Source organism: Pleurodeles waltl, chromosome 1_1 (assembly GCF_031143425.1).
Source record: "Pleurodeles waltl isolate 20211129_DDA chromosome 1_1, aPleWal1.hap1.20221129, whole genome shotgun sequence".
Classification (NCBI taxonomy): Eukaryota; Metazoa; Chordata; class Amphibia; order Caudata; family Salamandridae; genus Pleurodeles; species Pleurodeles waltl.
This window is the reverse complement of record NC_090436.1, coordinates 999,795,778-999,821,777: the sequence shown is the minus strand read 5'-3', so window position 1 is coordinate 999,821,777 and position 26,000 is coordinate 999,795,778. Positions and strand designations below refer to the sequence as shown.

The 26,000-nt window shown below is 44.5% G+C and overlaps 1 protein-coding gene across 1 annotated transcript in view; it reads left to right on the top strand.

The window, feature by feature from the left end:
• LOC138245805 (interleukin-8-like) overlaps positions 1-25,322 on the top strand; it is a 140,889-nt gene extending 115,567 nt beyond the window's left edge. Inside the window, exons 2-3 of the mRNA XM_069199772.1 lie at positions 751-877; positions 25,184-25,322. Coding sequence (XP_069055873.1) covers positions 751-877; positions 25,184-25,322 — 266 coding nt within the window. The remainder of the gene's footprint in view (positions 1-750; positions 878-25,183) is intronic.
• Positions 25,323-26,000: the final 678 nt, after the last annotated feature.

The following is a 26,000-nucleotide window of genomic DNA, read 5'->3' as shown; positions in this document are numbered from 1 at the left end:
TCTATCTGTTCCCTATTGGAAATTACACTTAAAAGAGGTTTTAAGTTAACACCAATGTTAGCCTATGGGAAAGATAGTACTTGAAATAGTGAAAAACTAAAATGAGAGTTTTTCACTATCTGGAGTTAAATGTACATGTCCAGCTTTTTAAATACACTGCACCCTTTCCTTGGGCCTAACTAGAGCCTACCTTAGGGGTGACTTACATGAAACAAAAAGGAAGGCCTGAGACATGTTTGAAAGGCTACTGTAGAAGATGGCACAATCAGTGCTGCAGGCCCACTCGCAGCATTTGATTTACAGGTCCTGGGTAGAAGGAGTGCATTTTAATAGTGGCTTACCAATACATCAAATATGCCAACCCTGGAGAGACCCATTGTGTCCTAAAGCCAGTTCAACGAACGAAGTTCAGCACATAGTCAAAACAGGAGGTCAGAAAGCAAAATGTCTAGGGAAACCATGCCAAAAGATGCCAGGTCTAACACGTTGTAATATAGGAGGTTGTTTTACTGTACAAATATTGTAAAATAAGGGCTAGAACTATTTGTTCGAAGTTGAGGTGTGTATGTATGTGGCTTTTCAGCAACTGAGAAGTAGTATACATTTAAAAAGTTGAATATTGAATATCTGCTTTCCTATATATAACTCACACATGAGTGATTGAAACATAAAGCTGTAAGATGCCTGAAAATATTCTTAGAGGCAATTTAAAGATAGTATTAAATCACCGTCTTCATTTTACATCAGCAGGAATTACTGCAAGTCTGGAATTGCGATGCCAGTGCATCAGGAAAGTGACTGACTTTATCCCTATTGCACAGATCAGCAAAGTTGAACTCATACCACCAGGGGCTCATTGTTCCACAGTAGAAATCATGTAAGTATCTGATTGGTACTCTGAGAGAGGCTTACGTTCTCTGTGTAAGAACAACAAGAGAATGTCTTTTTGTATTATTAATAAAATATCAGTATAATTGATAGTCCAAGCTGAAGGCAAATTAGATGTTTTGAATGGAAACAATTAGCGCAAAAAAGTAGTGTTTGTGAAAAAAATCACAGAAAATATTGACTGATTCATGCAAAGTGGAAGCACAAACGTTCCAAAAACATCCTCAGTGACAGGTAATTTTTATAGAGTGATTGCTTTCGGGGAGAGCGGGGGTAAGAGCTGGAGGAGAAAATTGTATAATTTGGGTTAAAAATTTGAAGAGGAATCTTACCGAGCTATTCGCAGAATTTTAGAACACATCAAGAAGGTACTGGGAGAAAATTATAAACATTAGAAAGGTTAGTTTTGGGAAGATGTTCATAGAGGTAATTATATTTTAAAACATTTAGGCCCATATTTATACTTTTACATGCAAAACTGTGTTAGCGCAGTTTTGCGTGTAAAAGTATACCGCTGGCTAGCGCCATTCCTGGATGCCGGACAGGCGCCATATTTATGGAATGGTGGTAGCCCAGTTAGCGTCATTGTAAATTACGCTAACTAGGTGGGGGAGACGTAGGGGGAACCGGAGGTTGTGTGCCAAATTATGGCGCTACACTGTTTAGAGGCTAAAAATGCCTCTACGCAGAGTAACGCCATTTCCTGGTGCACAACCTCCATGGACATGGCTCTTGTCTTAGTAAAGACAGGAGTCATGCCCACCACCCCAATGGCCATGCCCAGGGGACAAATGTCCCCTGGGCATGACCATTGGGGCAAGTGCCATTCAGGGAGCCCCAAGTTAGGGCCGCCGAGAGGGAAAAAAACAATACTTACCGGGATTTACCTGGGATGGGTCCCCCATCCTGTGGTGTCCCTCTGGTGTGAGTGGGGTGTCCCTGGGGCCAGGAAAGGGCACTTGTCGGCTCTTTCCATGGTCTATGACCATGGAAACATGCCCGCAGGTCTCCTAACGCCTGCCCTGCCCCAGGTGTTAAATAATGGTGCAAAGCAAGCTTTGCACCATTATTTGACCCTTTCTCCCCTCGTGTGTAATTTTAGCACAAGAAATAAATATGGCACTAAGGCCATAGAGTCATTTTTTGCACGGGAACGCCTACCTTGCATCTCATTGACGCAACATGGGTTTCCACGTCCAAAAAATTACTTTAAGTCAAAAACTTTGGCGCTTGACGGGTCTAGCGCCAAAGTATAAACACGGATTTAGATTTGCACTGAATTTGAGTTAAAGAAAATGATGCAAATTCGACGCAAAACAAGTATAAATATGCCCCTAAGGTTGCTAGTAGTATTGACAGTACTAATGTTAGAAATAACATGGAGGCACATGTTGTAGAAGGGTATACACAAACGATCCTCCTAATAAATGTTATGATGATGACTAAAGTAGAGTTAAACAAGATCATGGGTTTTTTGTCTACCATGAACAATTGCACATTCTGAAGAGTGGAAACAAAACAATCATATATTTTTTATTGAATACAAAAGGTACTGTCTTTATACCATTGGAAACATTGTGATGGTGAACCAAGTTCATAATAGTTGGACTTGTTTCCTATGTGTGCTGGGATAGATAAAAGCACCCGAATCACACAGTTCGAATCAGTCATTGCAATATTTTGCCACTGGGCTTTTAAAGAAATTCAGAGGCACAACTCGCAACTCACAACCATTCATTGTCAAAGCTTGAGGACTAACTAATTCACTCAAAACTCATCCATCAGGCAACATCACGTTATCATGTACATTACAAGCGATACGGCAAACATGAATACACTTGTATGACATGCCTGGCACCCACCAAACCATAATTGTCACTGATCGCACACATATAGCCTTCAACAAGCCTCATCAATAGTATTTCTTCTCCAAATATAGAAGCAACACCAGCCTTCAAATGTAGTTGGTATATCTAGCAACCTGCATTTCACTTCATTCTCAAAATGATTATTGAATTTTTGCATGATGCCTCCCAAATGAATGTCTGTTGAGTCTTGGCAACAATCCAAGAGCCATGGTACTGGAACCATGCCCTTATAGGTGCATTTCCAACAGTGTCAAACATTATGAAGCATATTTTTGCCATTCTGTAACCACACATGACTCATTTTAACTCTCACAGGTGATAGAGAATACCATGTGAGGGAATGGCCCAAGTCAACCGCATAACAGCCTAGCCCGCAGGGAATACACAAGGTAAAACAAGGCACAGTGTGCATGGTGAAAGCATTACTGAGGAGGTCATTGGATGCTCCAACAAGTAATAATAACCCTGCATCAGGGAGTATTTTGGAGCCAAGACCACAACTGAGGACAGGGACCTGCTCATGCACAATCATTTGTCAGAGAACACCTTAAAGCAAAGATTAAAAGGGCATAAAATGACCAGGCAGCCAAAGCACCTGCAACAATCTAGAATGGATTCTGAGAACAGGATCCTTGGGGAATGTACAACTGACCCTCACATACGGAAAACGATAGCACAGGCATCTAAATGTTTTACTTGAGTGCAGGGAGAAGCAGAACGTCTTTGGTGACTCCAGATGTCTTGTGCTGCATTTCAGAGTGAATATGGTCGGGCAGTTCGACCTGGAATGTTCCTATTGAACAAGACTATGGCTGTCGGACAAATAGTTGATCACCATCTGGAGTGTCGCGGGTGGACACACAAACAATGGACTGGAATATGACTCAAATGATTGTCAGTGAATAAGATTTTGCAAGCATTTGTCTGATCATCTTTTGTTGTTTTATTACATCTCTGGGATGCTGCCATAAGGTGTGCAACCATGACTGTGCACTGTTGCACAGGCACTTGATTCCACAGCTATTCTTTTTACATTCACTATTATTGGCAACATAGCAGGAGAGGATGAGAGTACATACAGTTAGGGCTCTGCAAAATATTCTTTTAAACTCACACACTTTACATAATTCTAACAATTTTAGGCATATTACACAAAATGTCACAATTTAAGTCAGGGCACAATATCACACTTTATTTGTTGCAGAGAACCAATCTGAGCAAACTGTAGCGGTCAAAAGACCGCGGAGGCCATTCTGGCTTTCCCGCTGGGCCGGCGGGCGCCCGCCAAAGGAGCGCCCGCCGGCCCAGCGGGAAAGGCCCTGCAACATAGAAGCCGGCTCCGAATGGAGCTGGCGGTGTTGCAGGGGTGCGACGGGTGCAGTTGCACCCGTCGCGATTTTCACTGTCTGCTAAGCAGACAGTGAAAATCATGCTGGGGCCCTGTTAGGGGGCCCCTGCACTGCCCATGCCAGTGGCATGGGCAGTGCAGGGGCCCCCATGGGCCCCACGACACCCGTTCCCGCCATCCTGTTCCAGGCGGTAAAAACCGCCAGAAACAGGGTGGCGGGAAGCAGCGCCGCCATGGAGATTCAGCCCAGACAGGGGAAATCCGGTGGGAAACCGCCGGATCCCCTTTTCTGACCGCGGCTTTACCGCCACGGTCTGAATGGGCAGGGAAGCACTGCCAGCCTGTTGGCGGTGCTTCCGTGGTCGGTTGGAATGACCCCCTTTGTCTTGATGGAGACATGTTCAAGCAGAAAGTATGATGCAAGAGATATTTTCTAATTTTGCTTGGCTTTCAAACAGGTGGCAAACGCACGCATTCAGTTTTCTCTCAAGACACCCTAAGTGCCTTTTGCGCAATTTACTCATAAATTCTGTAATTTTCCAGACATTTTGAGCAATTTCAGGAAAAAATACATGCTTTTGTGTTTGCAGTTGATAGTTCCTGGGCTTTATGGGCTGCTGCACATACAAAAGCCTGCATCCTGGAATCACGGAAAGCTCTAGAGGTTCTCAACAATACTAGAGCAGAGGGGGAAGGACACTGTTACCAGAAGTTAGACCCTTACCTGTGTGCTCTATATAAATATCCAGTGGACTTTCCTGCAGACGATAAGACCTGCCCATATCCACCTCTCCCTGTCTGATCTGCCACAAATATTTTCTTGGCACAGAACATTAAATGTTTCCTCCAACACTACTAGACTACTTCATTAACTTCCAAGATCCATGCCATCGTTCGTCGGTTTTTAGGCACTGCCCCATGGGCCTCCTAATTTTGCTCTCAAAGTCACTCTGTTACACCTGCAAAGTTGCCAAATTCCACAGCGTCTCTTGTAGGTCATCAACGTAAGATTGTCAGCTTGCTGTGGCACTCAGGTCTCTGTATATCTGAGACAATAACCTCAAAATCTGCCAGGGATACCACTCAGCATGTCTATTCTGTCATTCATGCATTCCCATCAAGTTCGACTTTCAGTACCTACTTCCCTTGAAAAAGTGGCCCAACAGAGGTGTCAGTGTTTTCTGTATCCACTGCACTCCCTGACAGACACTTGGGCTCTGATCCCAAAGGAATTGCTATCTGTCCTTCCACACCATTGTCATTGGCAACACTATGCATAAACCCAATCACTCACTTGTAAAACCAATGCTGTCCCACCCCATCAGTCAAGCTTAAACCATGAGGTATAACTCTTACAAGGCATAGATATCTCTCTCTTACCTTCATCTGAAAATGTGTTTAGCAATACTACATTTTTTGTGGCAATGCCAAGTTATGCACCTTATGGGAGAAGATGATCATATATAGGGCATGGACAGGTAATTACTCACTAGATCTCAATATTTAACTGCACTCCCACCAACAACCTGGTTCCCAGCAGTGTAGACCTGCTGACACAAGCTAGACGCAATAGCAAGAACCATGGAGGCAGGTCCATCTTTAATCAGGGCAACCAGGTCTGCAACAGCTTGGGCCTGATTCACCAGGGTAGAAGTACACGTTAGTGTAAGTTTACGTTTTTCAGTATTCACACAACTGCATTTTAATACTATGTTTATGAATATGGTGACTCCACTGTCATAGGTCAGTCCTATCTTTTTATGTGCGGATTTATCCGTTTCCTATCCAGACTGCTTCGCCCAATTCAGAAATGCACATGGCACTCTGTGTGCAGTTCAGGCCCCGTGGAACACACAGCTAATTTCTAATGCTCAACAACTTCGGTTTTCACATTTATCACTACAGGCATCACTTAGGGTTTGGCAGCAAATGAACCCCGTCATAAATTGGTGAGGCACCAGCTTCACGAAACAAGGTTTCCTTGCCTCGTTTAAATGTGGAAGAATTGTCAGCTTTCCAACTGTGGTGTGTCAGCTGGCTCTGACATTGGAAACTTTGTAAACTTTGTCAAACTTTCATCTCCCAGAGATCTGTCAGTCACTCACCATGGAAAGGACTTCAGAGGTTTATTTTCTTGACCACGACACCCATGAGAGGCAAGAAAAGACAGACGTGTCACTGACGCACTCATTAGGAACATTTCTTTTTTCAGTTTGAAAAACAATCCCATGCTTTTTGGGCTATGTAGAGAGAAGCATTTTGTCCAAAGCGGTCCCTGAACAAGGTGACCATAGATTAACATGCGCCTTCTCCCCTCTCCCATACCTTATTCTGGTCGAGTGAGGTGAGGACAGGACTAATCTGAGCATTGCTACGTTTAAGCAGACAGCTCTGGTTGCATCCTTTTTGGAGAGAGAAGCATCTATGGACAGGAAATGTATTTTGAAGTGATTGAGCTTCAAGTGATGTGGTGTCACTCAAGCCTCTACCTCTACATTTGTAACTGCTATTAAAGTGAAGAGTAACAACGTATTGCCTGCCTCAAGTAAGTTTATTTTGAGGGGGGCTAGGACGGGCAAGAGAAAAGCTTCCAAGCCACTAAGTACCCTGAACTCCAAGTTAAAGCTTGCAAAGAAACTTGCAAAGGAACAGGTAGTGGATAATTGTACACTTGTTGATATTGACAATCTTTTTGAAGAAGTGGAGGCGACGTTAAACAAGGAGGGAGAGCAAGCTGTGGCAAAGAAGGGAGGAATTGGGGAAACAAAGATTATGCAATTCCTGAGTAACTAAACGATAGAAAGTAGTGCTTCCTGTCTCAACCTCCAAGTTATAGTTCAGTCAACTACTAATGAAATAACATATGAAGCAGCTATACCAATGCAATAACTGTTTTGCCCTACTATCGAACTTGGAGGGTGATTACTCTTCGCACCCCTTTCTAGAGGCACGACCCCCAATAAATGCATGGAGATCATTCTTTCAACTATTGACAGTTTAAGAAAGGAGATATGTGACTTAAAGATTTCCCTTCACAAGATAAATCAAATGGTTTCTGATTTACATGTGACAAACAGAGATCTAAAGGATGAACACTGAAAAGCTACAGACGTTGTGCAGAGCACTTGTCAGCATTACCAGGGTGAAAGAAAAACACTCTCTACTCTCCAAGGAGATGACTTGGAGGCTTCAAGCTAATTATCAGGTAGTGGAGGTGTGTTCTTGTAATAGTAGCTATGTGATAAATTCTGCTAATTTGCCACTGCTTTGCTCTGACAGGGTATGAAGCTGCGGCTCCAGCCGGATTGGTTAAAGGGGAAGCAGAGAATCTGGGGCCCACTGCCTGTACCTGGTCACGTGGGATGCTTTGGCCAGAAATCTGTTGTTGGTTGCTATACAAATGTTCCTTGGTAGTCGGGGGAAAAACAACGTGTTTTTCATCTTTAGGCCATAGAGCCTTTACAGGTAGCTGGAGGTTAAGTACGCGTTGTTTGATCTACATGATCAATGTGCCACAGGTTCACATTGGCTATAAGGAATCTCCAGACTCCCGGGTAAACAAAGTCACACACTGGATTAAAAAGCGTAGGTAGTGTCTCTAAGTTGTGTACTCTGAGGTTGTTGGCACCCTGTGATTACACGTTCCGGGTGATGGTAATGACATCATAGAGTTGCAGCTGAGGGATCCTGCCATGGTGGATGGTTTACTGGCTATGGAGGGAGGCCCATACTTGTCCGCCCTGGGTTGTAAAATTCAATTTAAAAGCCAGCTGCCTAAGCACGTAGACAGGGGCTATTGTCTGTCTTCTCTGCAATTTTTAGCTCCAAAAGTTCCAATCATCAGGAGTGAGTAGAGTTACAAGAAAATGGATCTAGAATTGTTTCTGCCTTGAACTAAATAATAAGGTCCCCCTGAATAATGTTGACTGGCTGCATGTTTATTCAACCACTGTCTTTGATGGTAATGAGAGTCAGGTACCCTTGCTCAACATGGTCCCCGAATACCTCAACAAACGCCTCTCGTTCTACACGCCCATCCGTCAGCTCCGCTCAGCCAGCCTCGCCCTCGCCACCGTCCCGCGCATCCGCAGAACCACCGCCGGAGGAAGATCTTTCACCTACCTGGCAGCCAAAGCATGGAACTCCCTCCCCGCACAACTAAGAACTACCCAGGACCATCTCGCCTTCAGGAAGCGCCTCAAGACATGGCTTTTCGAGCAGCAGTAACCCTCCCCTCCCCCTAGCACCTTGAGACCCTCTCGGGTGAGTAGTGCGCTCTATAAATGCATTGATTGATTGATTGATTGCTCAGCAACCCCAATTATCCTTGATGTGTAGCCCTTACTAAAAAAAACCAGGTTGTAAATAGGATTAGGAGTGAAGATAATAGCTTAGCCAATACTACCAGTAATAGTTTGTCTGTAATAAGGTCTGATCTAATGTTAGCAGATTCTAGCATTGCTAGAGTTGGCTCCAATGGTTGATTTTGGCATCAGAGTCATGACACCAATGTTGCTAATGGCCAATCACCTAATATAATTAGAGAGAATTCATACTCTTTCCTCTCATGGAATGTAGCAGGTTTGCGAGGTAAATTGATAGACCCTGATTGGGTTGCCTTTATTAGGCTAGTTGATATAATTCTACTACAAGAACAATGGGTATTAGATAAGATGTTCATGCAGGGATATTCTAATTACAACCTGGAAGCAGTACTGTCAAAGGCGGGCCGCCGGTTAAGGAGTCTATTAATTTAGGTGAGAAATATGCCAAATATTATTATAAAACAACTTAAAATAGATTGTAATGATATTCTTTGTCAGTGTATCAAGGGGGTGAAAAAGAATAGTGTATATATGTTTAATATGTATATTCGACCTATAACAAGGAATAATGAATCATTGAGCTTGAAAGTGGTAGCCCAGCATCTTTCTGAGTGTCCTAGTAAGTCCTCTATTATTTTGGCAGGTGAGTTTAATGCCACATTTGAGCCTTTGTATGGTTTAGCAACTATAATGGAAGAGGAAGATGAAATAAAGGGCATACCAAAGGTCGAAGCTAGTACACTTAGAAGTTGGTAAGCGTCTGCATTTCAACTGCTATCTCTTACCTTGACCCATGGTCTACGTGCTTGTAATGGTAGATTTACCTCAGAGTTTCATCTTGCCCTTACATTCAAATGAGGAAGCAGTGAGAGTCGTATAGACTATATATTTTTAGATATTGATTTGTGGCATCTTGTCATGGATTTTGAGATAATCCATAGGAACTATAGTGATTGCAATGCCTTAATGCTGACCTTTAGGAAAAATCCATTTATATCAGGAATGACTTTCGTTTCCTACTCGGAGGTACCTGTTTCTCTTTCTAATAATAGGAAAGCAATTAAATGGGATGAGATCAGTCTCTGTGTCGCCACTCTAACACAAATACATGCTCCTTTTAATCATATTTTGGTACTTTCACTGATCAACCAATATGCCCAACCTCAAAGGATAAGTTACATAATGACTTGTTTCTGACATTATACCAACTTTGCACGAAGAAAATGTCTTCCATTAAGGAACGAACAGTGCACCAGCCCCTATCATGGTACTCGAGTGAATGCCATAAAGTCAAAGCACACCTAATTGAGGCTATTAGACAAGGCAATCATGCACATATTAGGCAATATCTTATATATTATACAAAGGTAAGAAAGAGTAAGAAGCAAGCATGGATAGACACTATTTGAATAGCCTTGTTAGAAGCTATGAAGAAGAGAGACCAAATACATTTTGGCTGGTCTTTGTGCATGATGATTTAGTGACCCCTAGCCCTATTAAATATGCAGTACAGCCATAGCAGTGGGTGGAACACTTAAAAAAGTGTATACGCCTCCCCAACTTTGATGAGCTGAAAGTAAACTTGAGGGAGAAAAAGAGAGCAGGAATAGAGATACCGTTTTGATGATTTAACTTTTATATTGTAAATCTCCACAGCCGGTTTAAGAGAGAAGGCCTGTGTCTTTTTCCGCATCTTTAGCACTGCCCCTGTCTCTTGCAAAAGCTTCAACAAACTTTTCCCAAAGTGTATATGCCACTCCATCGTATGAGAAATGCAGACCCCCAAATATACAAACTCCTGCACTCTCTCCAAAGGAACACCCTGGATCACAATGCTTGTCTTCACCATTTTGTATGGGTTTAAGGCAGTAGATATATGATAGAAAAAAATACCATGATGCAGACTGGTATAGCACAAAACTATAAAATTAAAAGCATAACAGCAGTAACCAAAGTAGAAGGTACAAGTAGGCCGAAGAAGTCAAAGAGTCCATATGAGCGCATGGCAGAAAATGAGGAGACAGAGATGAGAATACTGTACATTAGTCAGATGTATGTGATTCCAAGATAAGCAAGTCATTTTGCAGCAGTTTCCAAATGTCTTTAGGCCCAGAGGTGAAAGGCTGCATGTAGGAAGTTGGCCAAACGAAAGAGGATGAGACTAACCTTTCCCAAGAGAGTCTTCATTTTCTAAGTGGAAGAACCTGGAAAGGCCATCTGCATTGGCATGGGCAGTCCCAGGTCTGTGTTCCACTATAAAGTCCATTCCCTGTAGGGAGATGGACCACCTCAACAGTTTAGGATTTTCACCTTTCATTTGCATCAGCCATTTGAGAGGTCTGTGGTCAGTTTGAACTAGGAAGTGAGTCCCAAAGAGGTATGGTCTCAGCTTCTTCAGGGACCAAACCACAGCAAAGGCCTCCCTCTCAATGGCACTCCAACGCTGCTCCCTGGGGAGTAACCTCCTGCTAATGAAAGCAACAGGCTGGTCAAGGCCATCATCATTTGTTTGGGACAAAACTGCCCCTATCCCATGTTCAGAGGCATCAGTCTGCACAATGAACTGCTTAGAATAATCTGGAGCTTTTAGAACTGGTGCTGAGCACATTGCTTGTTTCAGGGTGTCAAAGGCCTGTTGGCATTCCACAGTCCAGTTCACTTTCTTGGGCATTTTCTTGGAGGTGAGTTCAGTGAGGGCTGTCACAATGGATCCATATCCCTTCACAAACCTCCTGTAATACCCAGTCAAGCCAAGGAATGCCCTGACTTGAGTCTGGGTTTTTGGAGCTACCCAGTCCAGAATAGTCTGGATCTTGGGTTGGAGTGGCTGAACTTGGCCTCCACCTACAAGGTGGCCCAAGTAAACCACAGTTCCCTGCCCTATCTGGCATTTGGATGCCTTGATAGAGAGGCCTGCAGATTGCAGAGCCTTCAAAACCTTCTTCAGGTGGACCAGGTGATCCTGCCAGGTGGAGCTGAAGACAGCAATATCATCAAGATAAGCTGTGCTAAAGGACTCCAAGCCAGCAAGGACTTGATTCACCAACCTTTGGAAGGTGGCAGGGGCATTCTTTAAACCAAAGGGCATAACAGTAAACTGATAATGCCCATCAGGTGTGGAGAATGCTGTCTTTTCTTTTGCTCCAGGTGCCATTTTTATTTGCCAGTACCCTGCTGTCAAGTCAAAGGTACTTAGGAATTTGGCAGCACCTAATTTATCAATGAGCTCATCAGCTCTTGGAATTGGATGGGCATCTGTCTTGGTGACAGAGTTGAGCCCTCTGTAGTCCACACAAAACCTCATTTCTTTCTTCCCATCTTTGGTGTGAGGTTTGGGGACTAAGACCACTGGGCTAGCCCAGGGGCTGTCAGAGCGCTCAATCACTCCCAATTCCAGCATCTTGTGGACTTCCACCTTGATGCTTTCCTTAACATGGTCAGATTGTCTAAAGATTTTGTTTTTGACAGGCATGCTGTCTCCTGTGTCCACATCATGGGTACACAGGTGTGTCTGACCAGGGGTTAAGGAGAAGAGTTCAGGAAACTGTTGTAGGACTCTCCTACAATCAGCTTGCTGTTGGCCAGAGAGGGTGTCTGAGTAGATCACTCCATCTACTGTGCCATCTTTTGGGTCTGATGACAGAAGATCAGGGAGAGGTTCACTCTCTGCCTCCTGATCCTCATCTGTTACCATTAACAGATTCACATCAGCCCTGTCATGGAAGAGCTTAAGGCGGTTCACATGGATCACCCTCTTGGGGCTCCTGCTGGTGCCCAGGTCCACCAGGTAGGTGACCTGACTCTTCCTCTCTAGCACTGGGTAAGGGCCACTCCATTTGTCCTGGAGTGCCCTGGGAGCCACAGGCTCCAGAACCCAGACTTTCTGCCCTGGTTGGAACTCAACCAGTGCAGCCTTTTGGTCATACCAAAACTTCTGGAGTTGTTGGCTGGCCTCAAGGTTTTTGGTTGCCTTTTCCATGTACTCTGCCATTCTAGAGCGAAGGCCAAGTACATAGTCCACTATGTCCTGTTTAGGCTCATGGAGAGGTCTCTCCCAGCCTTCTTTAACAAGAGCAAGGGGTCCCCTTACAGGATGACCAAACAGAAGTTCAAAGGGTGAGAATCCTACTCCCTTCTGTGGCACCTCTCTGTAAGCGAAAAGCAGACATGGCAAGAGGACATCCCATCTCCTTTTGAGTTTTTCTGGGAGCCCCATGATCATGCCTTTTAATGTCTTGTTGAATCTCTCAACTAAGCCATTAGTTTGTGGATGGTAGGGTGTAGTGAATTTATAAGTCACTCCACACTCATTCCACATGTGCTTTAGGTATGCTGACATGAAGTTGGTACCTCTGTCAGACACCACCTCCTTAGGGAAACCCACTCTGGTAAAAATACCAATGAGGGCCTTGGCTACTGCAGGGGCAGTAGTCGACCTAAGGGGAATAGCTTCAGGATACCTGGTAGCATGATCCACTACTACCAGGATATACAGATTTCCTGAGGCTGTGGGAGGTTCTAGTGGACCAACTATGTCCACACCCACTCTTTCAAAGGGAACCCCCACCACTGGAAGTGGAATGAGGGGGGCCTTTGGATGCCCACCTGTCTTACCACTGGCTTGACAGGTGGGGCAGGAGAGGCAAAACTCCTTAACCATGTTGGACATATTGGGCCAGTAGAAGTGGTTGACTAACCTCTCCCACGTCTTGGTTTGTCCCAAATGTCCAGCAAGGGGAATGTCATGGGCCAATGTTAGGATGAACTCTCTGAACAGCTGAGGCACTACCACTCTCCTAGTGGCACCAGGTTTGGGGTCTCTGGCCTCAGTGTACAGGAGTCCCTCTTCCCAATAGACCCTATGCGTCCCATTTTTCTTGCCTTTGGGCTCTTCAGCAGCTTGCTGCCTAAGGCCTTCAAGAGAGGGACAGGTTTCTTGTCCCTTACACAGCTCCTCCCTTGAGGGTCCCCCTGGGCCTAAGAGCTCAACCTGATAAGGTTCAAGCTCCAAAGGCTCAGTTCCCTCAGAGGGCAGAACTTCTTCCTGAGAAGAGAGGTTCCCTTTCTTTTGCTGTGTTGCAGTTGGTTTCCCAACTGACTTTCCTTTCCTCTTGGTAGGCTGGGCCATTCTTCCAGACTCCAGCTCTACTTGTTCACCCTGTGCCTTGCATTGTGCTCTGGTTTTCACACACACCAGTTCAGGGATACCCAGCATTGCTGCATGGGTTTTTAGTTCTACCCCAGCCCATGCTGAGGACTCCAGGTCATTTCCAAGCAGACAGTCCACTGGGATATTTGAGGAGACCACCACCTGTTTCAGGCCCTTGACCCCTCCCCATTCTAAAGTAACCATTGCCATGGGATGTACTTTTCTCTGATTGTCAGCGTTGGTGACTGTGTAAGTTTTTCCAGTCAGGTATTGGCCAGGGGAAACCAGTTTCTCTGTCACCATGGTGACACTGGCACCTGTATCCCTCAGGCCCTCTATTCTAGTCCCATTAATTAAGAGTTGCTGTCTGTATTTTTGCATGTTAGGGGGCCAGACAGCTAGTGTGGCTAAATCCACCCCACCCTCAGAAACTAGAGTAGCTTCAGTGTGGACCCTGATTTGCTCTGGGCACACTGTTGATCCCACTTGGAGACTAGCCATACCAGTGTTACCTGGATGGGAGTTTGGAGTTGAACCTTTCTTGGGACAGGCCTTGTCTCCAGTTTGGTGTCCATGCTGTTTACAGCTATGACACCAGGCCTTTTTGGGATCAAAGTTTTTACCCTTGTACCCATTGTTTTGTGAAGAGGCTCTGGGCCCACCCTCCTGTGCAGGTTTTTGGGGGCCTGTAGAAGACTCTTTACTATTTTTAGTTTTGGTTGTCTCATCACCCTTCCCCTGGGGAGTCTTTGTGACCCCTTTCTTTTGGTCACCCCCTGTTGAAGTCTTGGACACCCTTGTCTTGACCCAATGGTCCGCCTTCTTTCCCAATTCTTGGGGAGAAATTGGTCCTAGGTCTACCAGATGCTGATGCAGTTTATCATTGAAACAATTACTTAACAGGTGTTCTTTCACAAATAAATTGTACAGCCCATCATAATTACTTACACCACTGCCTTGAATCCAACCATCTAGTGTTTTCACTGAGTAGTCAACAAAGTCAACCCAGGTCTGGCTCGAGGATTTTTGAGCCCCCCTGAACCTAATCCTGTACTCCTCAGTGGAGAATCCAAAGCCCTCAATCAGGGTACCCTTCATGAGGTCATAAGATTCTGCATCTTTTCCAGAGAGTGTGAGGAGTCTATCCCTACACTTTCCAGTGAACATTTCCCAAAGGAGAGCACCCCAGTGAGATCTGTTCACTTTTCTGGTTACACAAGCCCTCTCAAAAGCTGTGAACCACTTGGTGATGTCATCACCATCTTCAAATTTTGTCACAATCCCTTTGGGGATTTTTAACATGTCAGGAGAATCTCTGACCCTATTTATATTGCTGCCACCATTGATGGGACCTAGGCCCATCTCTTGTCTTTCCCTTTCTATGGCTAGGAGCTGTCTCTCCAAAGCCAATCTTTTGGCCATCCTGGCTAACAGGAGGTCATCTTCACTGAGAGCATCCTCAGTGATTTCAGAAATGTGGGACCCTCCTGTGAGGGACTCACCATTTCTGACTAACACAGTTGGAGACAGGACTTGAGGGGTCCTGTTCTCCCTATTTAGGACTGGAGGAGGGACATTGGCCTCCAAGTCACTAATTTCTTCCTCTGTGAGGTCATCATCAGAGGGGTTGGCTTTTTCCAACTCTGCCAACAGCTCCTGGAGCTGAATTTTGGTAGGTCTGGAGCCAATGGTTATTTTTTTGATATTACAGAGAGACCTTAGCTCCCTCATCTTAAGATGGAGGTAAGGTGTGGTGTCGAGTTCCACCACATTCATCTCTGTATCAGACATTATTCTGCTAAAAGTTGGAAGACTTTTTAAAGAATCTAAAACTGTTTCTAGAATCTAATTTCAAACTTTTAACAAACTTTTAAACTCTAAAAGACAATGCTAAACAGGGACTTAACACACAAGGCCCTAGCAGGACTTTTAAGAATTTAGAAAAATTTCAAAATGCAAAAATCAATTTCTAATGACAATTTTGGAATTTGTCGTGTGATCAGGTATTGGCTGAGTAGTCCAGCAAATGCAAAGTCTTGTACCCCACCGCTGATCCACCAATGTAGGAAGTTGGCTCTGTATGCACTATTTCAAAGTAAGGAATAGTATGCACAGAGTCCAAGGGTTCCCCTTAGAGGTAAGATAGTGGCAAAAATAGATAATACTAATGCTCTATTTTGTGGTAGTGTGGTCGAGCAGTAGGCTTATCCAAGGAGTAGTGTTAAGCATTTGTTGTACATACACATAGACAATAAATGAGGTACACACACTCAGAGACAAATCCAGCCAATAGGTTTTTATATAGAAAAATATCTTTTCTTAGTTTATTTTAAGAACCACAGGTTCAAATTCTACATGTAATATCTCATTCGAAAGGTATTGCAGGTAAGTACTTTAGGAACTTCAAATCATCAAAATTGCATGTATACTTTTCAAGTTATTCACAAATAGCTGTTTTGAAAGTGGACACAGTGCAATTTTCACAGTTCCTAGGGGAGGTAAGTATTTGTTAGGTTAACCAGGTAAGTAAGACACTTACAGGGCTTAGTTCTTGGTCCAAGGTAGCCCACCGTTGGGGGTTCAGAGCAACCCCAAAGTCACCACACCAGCAGCTCAGGGCCGGTCAGGTGCAGAGTTCAAAGTGGTGCCCAAAACGCATAGGCTAGAATGGAGAGAAGGGGGTGCCCCGGTTCCGGTCTGCTTGCAGGTAAGTACCCGCGTCTTCGGAGGGCAGACCAGGGGGGTTTTGTAGGGCACCGGGGGGGACACAAGCCCACACAGAAATTTCACCCTCAGCAGCGCGGGGGCGGCCGGGTGCAGTGTAGAAACAAGCGTCGGGTTTGTAATGGAAGTCAATGGGAGATCTAGGGATCTCTTCAGCGCTGCAGGCAGGCAAGGGGGGGGTTCCTCGGGGAAACCTCCACTTGGTCAAGGGAGAGGGACTCCTGGGGGTCACTCCTCCAGCGAAAGTCCGGTCCTTCAGGTCCTGGGGGCTGCGGGTGCAGGGTCTCTCCCAGGCGTCGGGACTTAGGATTCAAAGAGTCGCGGTCAGGGGAAGCCTCGGGATTCCCTCTGCAGGCGGCGCTGTGGGGGCTCAGGGGGGACAGGTTTTTGTACTCACAGTCTTAGAGTAGTCCTGGGGTCCCTCCTGAGGTGTTGGATCGCCACCAGCCGAGTCGGGGTCGCCGGGTGCAGTGTTGCAAGTCTCACGCTTCTTGCGGGGAGCTTGCAGGGTTCTTTAAAGCTGCTGGAAACAAAGTTGCAGCTTTTCTTGGAGCAGGTCCGCTGTCCTCGGGAGTTTCTTGTCTTTTCGAAGCAGGGGCAGTCCTCAGAGGATGTCGAGGTCGCTGGTCCCTTTGGAAGGCGTCGCTGGAGCAGGATCTTTGGAAGGCAGGAGACAGGCCGGTGAGTTTCTGGAGCCAAGGCAGTTGTCGTCTTCTGGTCTTCCGCTGCAGGGGTTTTCAGCTGGGCAGTCCTTCTTCTTGTAGTTGCAGGAATCTAATTTTCTAGGGTTCAGGGTAGCCCTTAAATACTAAATTTAAGGGCGTGTTTAGGTCTGGGGGGTTAGTAGCCAATGGCTACTAGCCCTGAGGGTGGGTACACCCTCTTGGTGCCTCCTCCCAAGGGGAGGGGGTCACAATCCTAACCCTATTGGGGGAATCCTCCATCTGCAAGATGGAGGATTTCTAAAAGTTAGAGTCACTTCAGCTCAGGACACCTTAGGGGCTGTCCTGACTGGCCAGTGACTCCTCCTTGTTGCTTTCTTTGTTCCCTCCAGCCTTGCCGCCAAAAGTGGGGGCCGTGGCCGGAGGGGGCGGGCAACTCCACTAAGCTGGAGTGCCCTGCTGGGCTGTGACAAAGGGGTGAGCCTTTGAGGCTCACCGCCAGGTGTCACAGCTCCTGCCTGGGGGAGGTGTTAGCATCTCCACCCAGTGCAGGCTTTGTTACTGGCCTCAGAGTGACAAAGGCACTCTCCCCATGGGGCCAGCAACATGTCTCTGGTGTGGCAGGCTGCTGGAACTAGTCAGCCTACACAGACAGTCGGTTAAGTTTCAGGGGGCACCTCTAAGGTGCCCTCTGTGGTGTATTTTACAATAAAATGTACACTGGCATCAGTGTGCATTTATTGTGCTGAGAAGTTTGATACCAAACTTCCCAGTTTTCAGTGTAGCCATTATGGTGCTGTGGAGTTCGTGCTTGACAGACTCCCAGACCATATACTCTTATGGCTACCCTGCACTTACAATGTCTAAGGTTTTGTTTAGACACTGTAGGGGTACCATGCTCATGCACTGGTACCCTCACCTATGGTATAGTGCACCCTGCCTTAGGGCTGTAAGGCCTGCTAGAGGGGTGTCTTACCTATACTGCATAGGCAGTGAGAGGCTGGCATGGCACCCTGAGGGGAGTGCCATGTCGACTTACTCGTTTTGTCCTCACTAGCACACACAAGCTGGCAAGCAGTGTGTCTGTGCTGAGTGAGGGGTCTCCAGGGTGGCATAAGACATGCTGCAGCCCTTAGAGACCTTCCTTGGCATCAGGGCCCTTGGTACTAGAAGTACCAGTTACAAGGGACTTATCTGGATGCCAGGGTCTGCCAATTGTGGATACAAAAGTACAGGTTAGGGAAAGAACACTGGTGCTGGGGCCTGGTTAGCAGGCCTCAGCACACTTTCAATTGTAAACATAGCATCAGCAAAGGCAAAAAGTCAGGGGGCAACCATGCCAAGGAGGCATTTCCTTACACTGCAGCTGAGCACAAATGTTGCTAATTTTATCAAAGTGGATCAAGCTTTTCAGCCATGCAGTGTCATAAGGGCATATACCGCTACCCCACTGTAATGCTAGGCCATGTTTTATAAGTAGTAATACAATAGTGCTGAATCTGTGAACACCCTGGGGAAGGTCCTTGACATAACCCAGAAGGGCCATCAGGGGGAAGATGCAAGCATAATTCGTATCATGGTAGAGATTAAGGAAACTATTTTAGCCCAATGTGCAGATATGTCCAGATGAGGTGGGCAAAATCAGCCTCTTCTGCATTGCATTTAGGGCAGGGAGTCGAGCACATGGGTTCAAAACATGCTAGGTTCTTGGGTGTAGTATATGCTCAATGTAAGAAGTTGAAGCAAAGGAGCTTATATTTGTGGTTAATGGAAACTAGCTTGGTCTGGGCACAGCAATAGTTCCAGACTTTGTCAGGTAATGGTTGGTTGTGTTCACGGATTAGTCAAAGTGGAGGAGATGGGTGATGATTGCAGGGGAAGCACTCACAGGCGGTTTGGGTCCCAGTGACAGGTGGGCGCTTTCCGCCACAAATGTGGACATAAAACCATCTAGACCAAAGAGGTCTATGAGGAGTCATTCCACAAAGAAGTCTGGGCATCCCATGTCCATGGGTTCCACGCTACCCATAATACAGATATTGTTTACACAGGAATGCAAGGTCTTTGTTTTTAATAGTAACAGTCTTGAGAATGTGTTCCCTGGTAGTTGCACCATCTTCCAGTCAGGGATGTGTTCCTCAGCACCCTTTAGACTGGTGGACTGTCTGTCCAGCAGCTCAACCATATGATAAAGGTGGCCTGTGAGTGCATCAAAGCATGAATCAATAGATCAGAATCTGGCTTCAAGCTCAGCCATAATAGCAACAGGGCCAGGAATAGGGTCAGGGCCTCTGACTGGGGGTTAATATGTATCAGATAGGGTGCTCTAGTGTCAGGGAGTCTTTGACTGCTCGAAAAGCATCTTGTACTTCTTAGAGTCTCCACACCCCATCATGAGAGGCATGTAGGGAGATGGTGGACATAATCGGTAGGTAATGGCGCTGCTTCCTGAGAAATGCAATGCACAGGTGTAGAAATGGGTATGTGTTGCACCTGATCCAGAACACAGTAGTTAGGTAGGATGATAATTTTAGCACTGCTGAATTATACACAACTCAATAGTTTCTGGTGGATAACAGTGGAGTTGGATGATGCACTATAGTAATGAAGCTAGGTATTTGTGGAGATTAAAGCCAGTCATGCTGCAGTCAAGCAAGTCAGCCAAGGGGCTATGAATTACTGTAGTGCAGGGTGTGTGATCAACAAGACTTGGAGTGCAGTCAATAAAAACCTCAGTGCACCCGAATGGAGTCATGTAGCAAGCCAAAAGGAAAAGTACATTTTTTGGGATGGCATACCCCAGGGCTAAACAGGCCCTCACACAGTTTTCAAGAGACAGCAGCAGGGGGATGTATTTAGGCATTGGTAGGCTGAAAACCATAGGCTGCAGTGCAACATTAGGGTGAGCAGAGTGCAGAAGTCATAGTGGCAAGGGGATGGCAGTGAAGTCTCTCTGCTCCTAGAATGAGCATGAGGCCCTCCCATGTTGGTGCAGGGTTTGTGGATGGTGAGAGGCAGGGGAAGGAGAAAATGGGCCATGCATAGGCCCAACTGGTCACCCTTGCCTCAGTTGATGGGATGGAGGCATGCAGCACCTCGGTAGCCCTGGCCTCAGGCTCGCCCATGGCCCCTGTCGCTGCGAGGCCTCTGAGGCAGCACTGGGCCATGTGACCTCATCTGGGGCTCAGTAGGTCAGGAAACGGCCATGGTGTGCCCCGGGTCACCATCCACATCGCCTGAATGTTCTGCATGCGGTCCCCCAATGTAGATGGGGATGGATGCAGGAATGGCCGCGATCTGTATTACAAACTGGATCAGGACCGCAAGAGTGTCCCTACCTGGTGGCCACTTCAGTCACCGGCATGGTCACACCCCCAAGTTGTGGAAACTATTTATATGTTAGTATTGGGAATATTTGGGATGGTTTTGTTATAACAGTTTTTTCATATACTGTCATGTAATGTTTGTTTTTTAAGATGTATTATGAAGAAATGGGTAGACTGGACATTTGAATTCCTTAAAGACTAAGCGCTTCATTATGGGTTTAGTGGTCTATGGACCGCTGTTCTCTCAGTGGCAGTGAGAACTTCTCAAACTTGGAGGTCTGACCACCACATTATGATGTTGGTGGTTCCACCACCAGCACACAGCTGTGACTGCCAGAATCACAGATTCCGACGGGTTGGTCGCGGTGAAAGTCATGGTCAGCCACAGCAGTGCCTAGTTTGGCTCCACCCTGCTGATCACGACTTTCCTTTCTGCAAGCCTTTTCATGGTGGTGTCGCAAATGATCAAATAGAATTTAGGCCGTGTGGTCACCATTGCAGAGTTCTGCACCACAAGCTGTCCTTGAGTTGACTCCTGGACCACCAGACAGTTCCCAATTGTTGACAAGTAGCTGTGCTTGCTCAGCATCTGATAAATAATATCTCTTGAAGTGCAATACCTTCCAGTTCACTAAAAGGTCAGCTGGTTTCTGTGTGACTACTATTCTCTCAATGAGGTTTGTCATAAACGACAAACCTCATTGTTGCTCTGTGATGTGTTCAACGTTTTACCTTTTCTTATCAAATATACAAAATGATGAACACAGTATTGGCAGTGAATAGTTAAACACATTTTCAAATAGGACATAGTAGGCAGCAAAAAACACTCAGGATCTGATTCACAAAGGTAAGCTTCCACTTTTGTGTAGTTTACGACTTTTTGTTAAAAAGACAGATGTTTTGATGTGTGGAGACACCACACACTTAAAAATACTACTTGTAAACCCCTTTTAGAATAGCAAACAATAGTAAAGTTGTACAAAAGTGCATGTTTACCTTTGTGAATCAGGGACTGCTTGTGCATTGGGTACACAATGACCGTTTTAGAATTAACAGCTCATTTGATTCATATCACATTAAAAAGAAAGACGAAAAAAAGAGCGCATTTCTTATGGATTGATGCTTTTTAATTGCTTTAATACATTGAGAGAAATATGCAGTATCTTAGGAGGGTAGTGCAAACGTTTGTAATTTAAATATGCAAGAATTTCTAAATTAATAGAACTAATTTTAACAATGAATGGATTATTTCCCGTTTGCCACAATGCCATTTTGTGACTACGTTTAGCAAGCCGATCTTTTCCTTTGTTTTGAAAACAATCTGATATGCACAGAGAAGTACTAAAGTAAAAATAGTTATTCGTAGGATACTGCTTCCATTGAGGCATTTGTAGATCTTTAGTGGAGGTAGAGTTCACAGATGTTGTGGGTATTCTGGTTAAGGGATCTGAAATTTTGTTCAAGTGTAATTCCTATGTAATTACTACGAATTACTAGTACCTATAGAGAGTTCCTGTACTGATCCATTTGGAGGCATCATTAACGGATGGTTTTCTGAATCTTGTGTTAATTTGCTGTTTTGGAAATGAAATAGTTTGATGCTAACGCCAATTGCGTGAGGGTTTGATTCTGTTTTAAGTGGGTGCTTCTGCGCATTTAGCTCCACATGATGATCCATGTCATGGCTTGAGTCAGAGTAGTACTAGCAAGCTAATGTTAACAGTTAAGCAAATCTCACCAACCTTCACCCTGGTAAAAATAGATGAATATGAAAAGTAAGGTTCACTGATGGAAAAGATTTTTGGGAAGATGAAGTGAAATGTCAAATCACTCCTGAAACTGCCTGTTTTATGTTATTCCCGAAAACATTGGGCAAACAAACAAAAAGCAAAAACATTTTTAGCCTTAGGCTGCATCCCAGCTGTTGAGTCTTTAAAACTGGCTAGACAGTTATTGACCAATGAAGACCAAGCACCTCCTTTTGAGGTTGGCTGTATCTGGCAAAACTTGGATGATGCACCCTTGGCAAGCCTCTTGCACCTCTTATTCATATAGAGGTCAGGGAACGGTGGTTACCGTGCAAGCAGCAGCTATCAAAGTGAAGCGAGTGTTTGCATCTGACAGTAGACATGATATTGGACAACACACACTTTCGAGATGTGGCTCCTGGTACCATGCCCCCCCCTTCTTGTTTCTGCCCAAGCACACCATACACAACTCAGCAGTTACATCGAACAAAACTAAGAAATGACAGAATGTCTGTCGGTGTCTACAACTACATGAAGTAGATTAATGTTGCTGCTGATTATCATATACCGCTTTGATGAACGGCTTTCTGAATTCCACTACTGAAGCTCTGCCTATGCATGCAGGTTCCATGTTATTAATAATCTGATATCATTTTTTAAATTGAATTCTAAATCAAAAACCCAAAAAAACTGAAAACACTGAAAACCTCCTCGTGGTGCCAGAAAAGATTGAGAGAGAAAAACAGTCTCAACAACTATACAAGACTGAAAAATTATTTTAAATAAATTACTTAGATACACTCATGTAGCTTATTTTGGTGATGTAACTCCGTCACCAAGGTAGCAGTATCACCGAGCAGTCACCGAGATGCACAGTTTTCTCTTAGCATGCAGGGGACATTGGTTGTTTTTCCCTTGGGACTTTGATTTTAAATTGCCCCACAAAAAACACCCTCATAGATTTTCTAAAAACAAGTATTTACTTTGTGGGCTTGATTTTAGAAATTTAGAAATAGTTGTGCCTTAACCATACCTAGGCCAGATTTAAGATGGACTGATGTTGCTACTGAATTTCACCAATATAAAACAACTTTTTTTCACCAATCCCTATAGCTTGCAGTACTCCTGCCTTAAGCTATAGCATTGATGACTTTGGCTCGTTGTGTAGAACAGCACACAAGCAGCAGAACGGATGTATATGAGCCTCACACAGCACTCATAAATCTTAACACAGTTCAGCAGTTTGCAAAGTTTGGTGCAGTTCAGTTTAGCTCTGCCTCTTTTCTGGTCAGCAAATCAGCATTGTATTGTTTTTTCCAGCTCCTGGTTCCCCTGCTCCACCGCTCTCTGTTTCTGTATCCAAAGTTTCACTGTTTGACATTAATTGAGGCATCAGGCATTTATCAGTAGAAGCACATTTTGAGGCACATAGATACAGACAAATGTAGACACAGGAAGAGACATAGATGGAGGGGTTGGCATGAGAAGGTTCTGCAGAGATCACATCAGGCTCATAGATAGCTAAGGCAGTGATCCCAAAGCTCCATAAAGCCGGATGCTTCTGCAAAGAGCAGGAAGTAGAACCCGACCTCTGTTAATAGCTTTGTGTCTGATCTCTTGAGTTTGAAGCTGTTGCCAGCACCAACTTCAGTTTCTTGGGGCCAAACATGGGATTTCACATTGATGGTCCACATATACCTTCATTTTTATCCTCACCTCTTGATTACATTACTGTTGGCTCATTTAGAGCTTGTCATGAGGTCTGCTAGATATCAGGGTTTTTAGTTCTACCCTCTCAGCCCCACCGAGCCACCGCTGGGGAGAACTCGCTAAAGTACTTAGAGATCTCCACCTGCTTGGTAAGGATCCTTTAGACAAAACTGCATCTACCTGTGCCTCAGATGAACTTTTGGCAAACCTGAATGCAAGGGTCTCACCCTATTGTTGTTGTTCCTTTAGCATTCTGTTCTCTTTTTTAGAAACCACAAAATCAGGAGGTTGTATCTGAGAAAGAAAGAAATCTGTGGCCTAGGCATGAAGAGAGTTTTTTTTCCTGTCCTTCAAGAATGTTTCTCTATTTTACTACCAGAAAGGCCACGCCTTGCATATAGCATAGTTTGAGCCACAAATTATAGGGTACGTGATCATTCAGCCTAGGTTAAGAAATATCTCAGACTAGGTAAGAGTGAATTCTTTCTCCCAAATTGAAGCAATATCATTTTTTTCTTCATCAATTTCTTTATTAATTGTGCTCCTGGTGATGAAAACACCATTCTCTGCATAGGACATCTTCATAAATTATCAAGACTATTAAAAGTTTAACACGTAATACAAGCTGTTACTCTGCTTAAGTATCTGAATTCTAAAGTAAAAACTCAAAACACAAATGACACTTCCTCATTGTACTAGAAAAGAATGGGAGACAAAATCGGTCTCAAATTCCAATAAGGTGTGAATCGGGGAAGAATGTACAAGAAGACTGTTTTTTATATTATTTAGATGCTCTCATGAAATGGATTCCCTTGTAGTCACAGGCAAGAGGTATGGTATACATCATTTTCCAGCCCGGGAAGAACATGCAAGGCTTTAGTATCTTCTCAATGGAGTAATCTTCACTTTGCCTAAGAAAGTCAGAGACGAGTGGTTGAAATGTTTCAGATTGGAGGATAATATGTAAATGTGACCCATGTGTAAGAGTCTGTAGTGCTCAAACCTGGAATTGTGATGAAATAATAAGAAATGGCCCATTTTACCTATTAAACCAATACTGGGGAGCATCATTTGCAGGTTGCTGGTTTCTGTAGGAATATAGATATGAGATTGTTTAAAATGATGCTTCAGTTATGGACTAATTTACTTCCAAGAAGGCACTGGAAGAACAGTTTAGGATGGGTTTGTATGAATATAAATACTGACTAGCTCCATTTTTGGAAAGCTCAGGTTCAGAAGGTGATGTCGTCCAACGCTGAGATAATCCCAAAGCTGTCCATGACAGTCTTTGACTGAGGGCAAAAAGTGAATGAAAGAAATATGGATAATATTATCAATTAAGTTGATAGTTTGCTAAATCAAGCTTCCTAAATATAATTACCAGTTTTATGTCATGCAAGGATGAAACCTTTACTAACGTATGCTTTCTTTCTAGTGCTAAACTCAAGCAGGGAATGCAGACCTGCCTGGACCCTGAAGCAGAATGGGTGAAGCGAATAATTGACAGAATGATGAACAGGTACCAGTTTGTAGTTGTGGTGATAGTGAAACCTGTTGAACATATTCTCATCTAAATATGTATGTGTTAGACTGTACTCTGTTGTTGTCATAGTCTTTACATGAGTATTTACAGCTGAGGATCCTGTTTCTCATTTGCCATTGCATAAAATCCAGATTAGCATGATCAGCTAATATCTTGATGTCTTGATAGGTGCCATATTCCTTCTTGCAAAGTTCATCTATGTGGCACATGTGTCTCATCCCCCTGTCCACATCTCTTCTTGAGAATGCCTTGCCTCGAACGACACTACCATTTTTGGGACTCTGCATTTCTCACCTGTTCCTATTATGGATTATTATGGAAGGTCTTGCCCTACCCACCGATGCTTCACCCAAATTTAGCATTATACCTTGCAGTATAAAGGTATTCGAGTTGTGCACCTAAGAGGCTTTCTGACTTTCCCTCACAACTCACTAGTGTTCCCAAACTAGTTAGTATCCTCCTCAAAACTGAGTAACCCTATAAAGTAGGTGTGCTGTAGTAAGTGCCCCGCTCTGTATTAGAAGCCATAAACCAGCACACTGTGCAGATAGATGTCTTAAGTTTCTCACATCCATGACCTGTTGACTCAAAGGGTGCCTTCTAAAGAGATGAGTGCTGCAGTTTTCGGGATAAACAAAACGAATGGGCTGTAGATTATAACATTTAAAGGGGGTTGTGCTGAGTCTCCTGGGGCAGAGAAAATGACCTT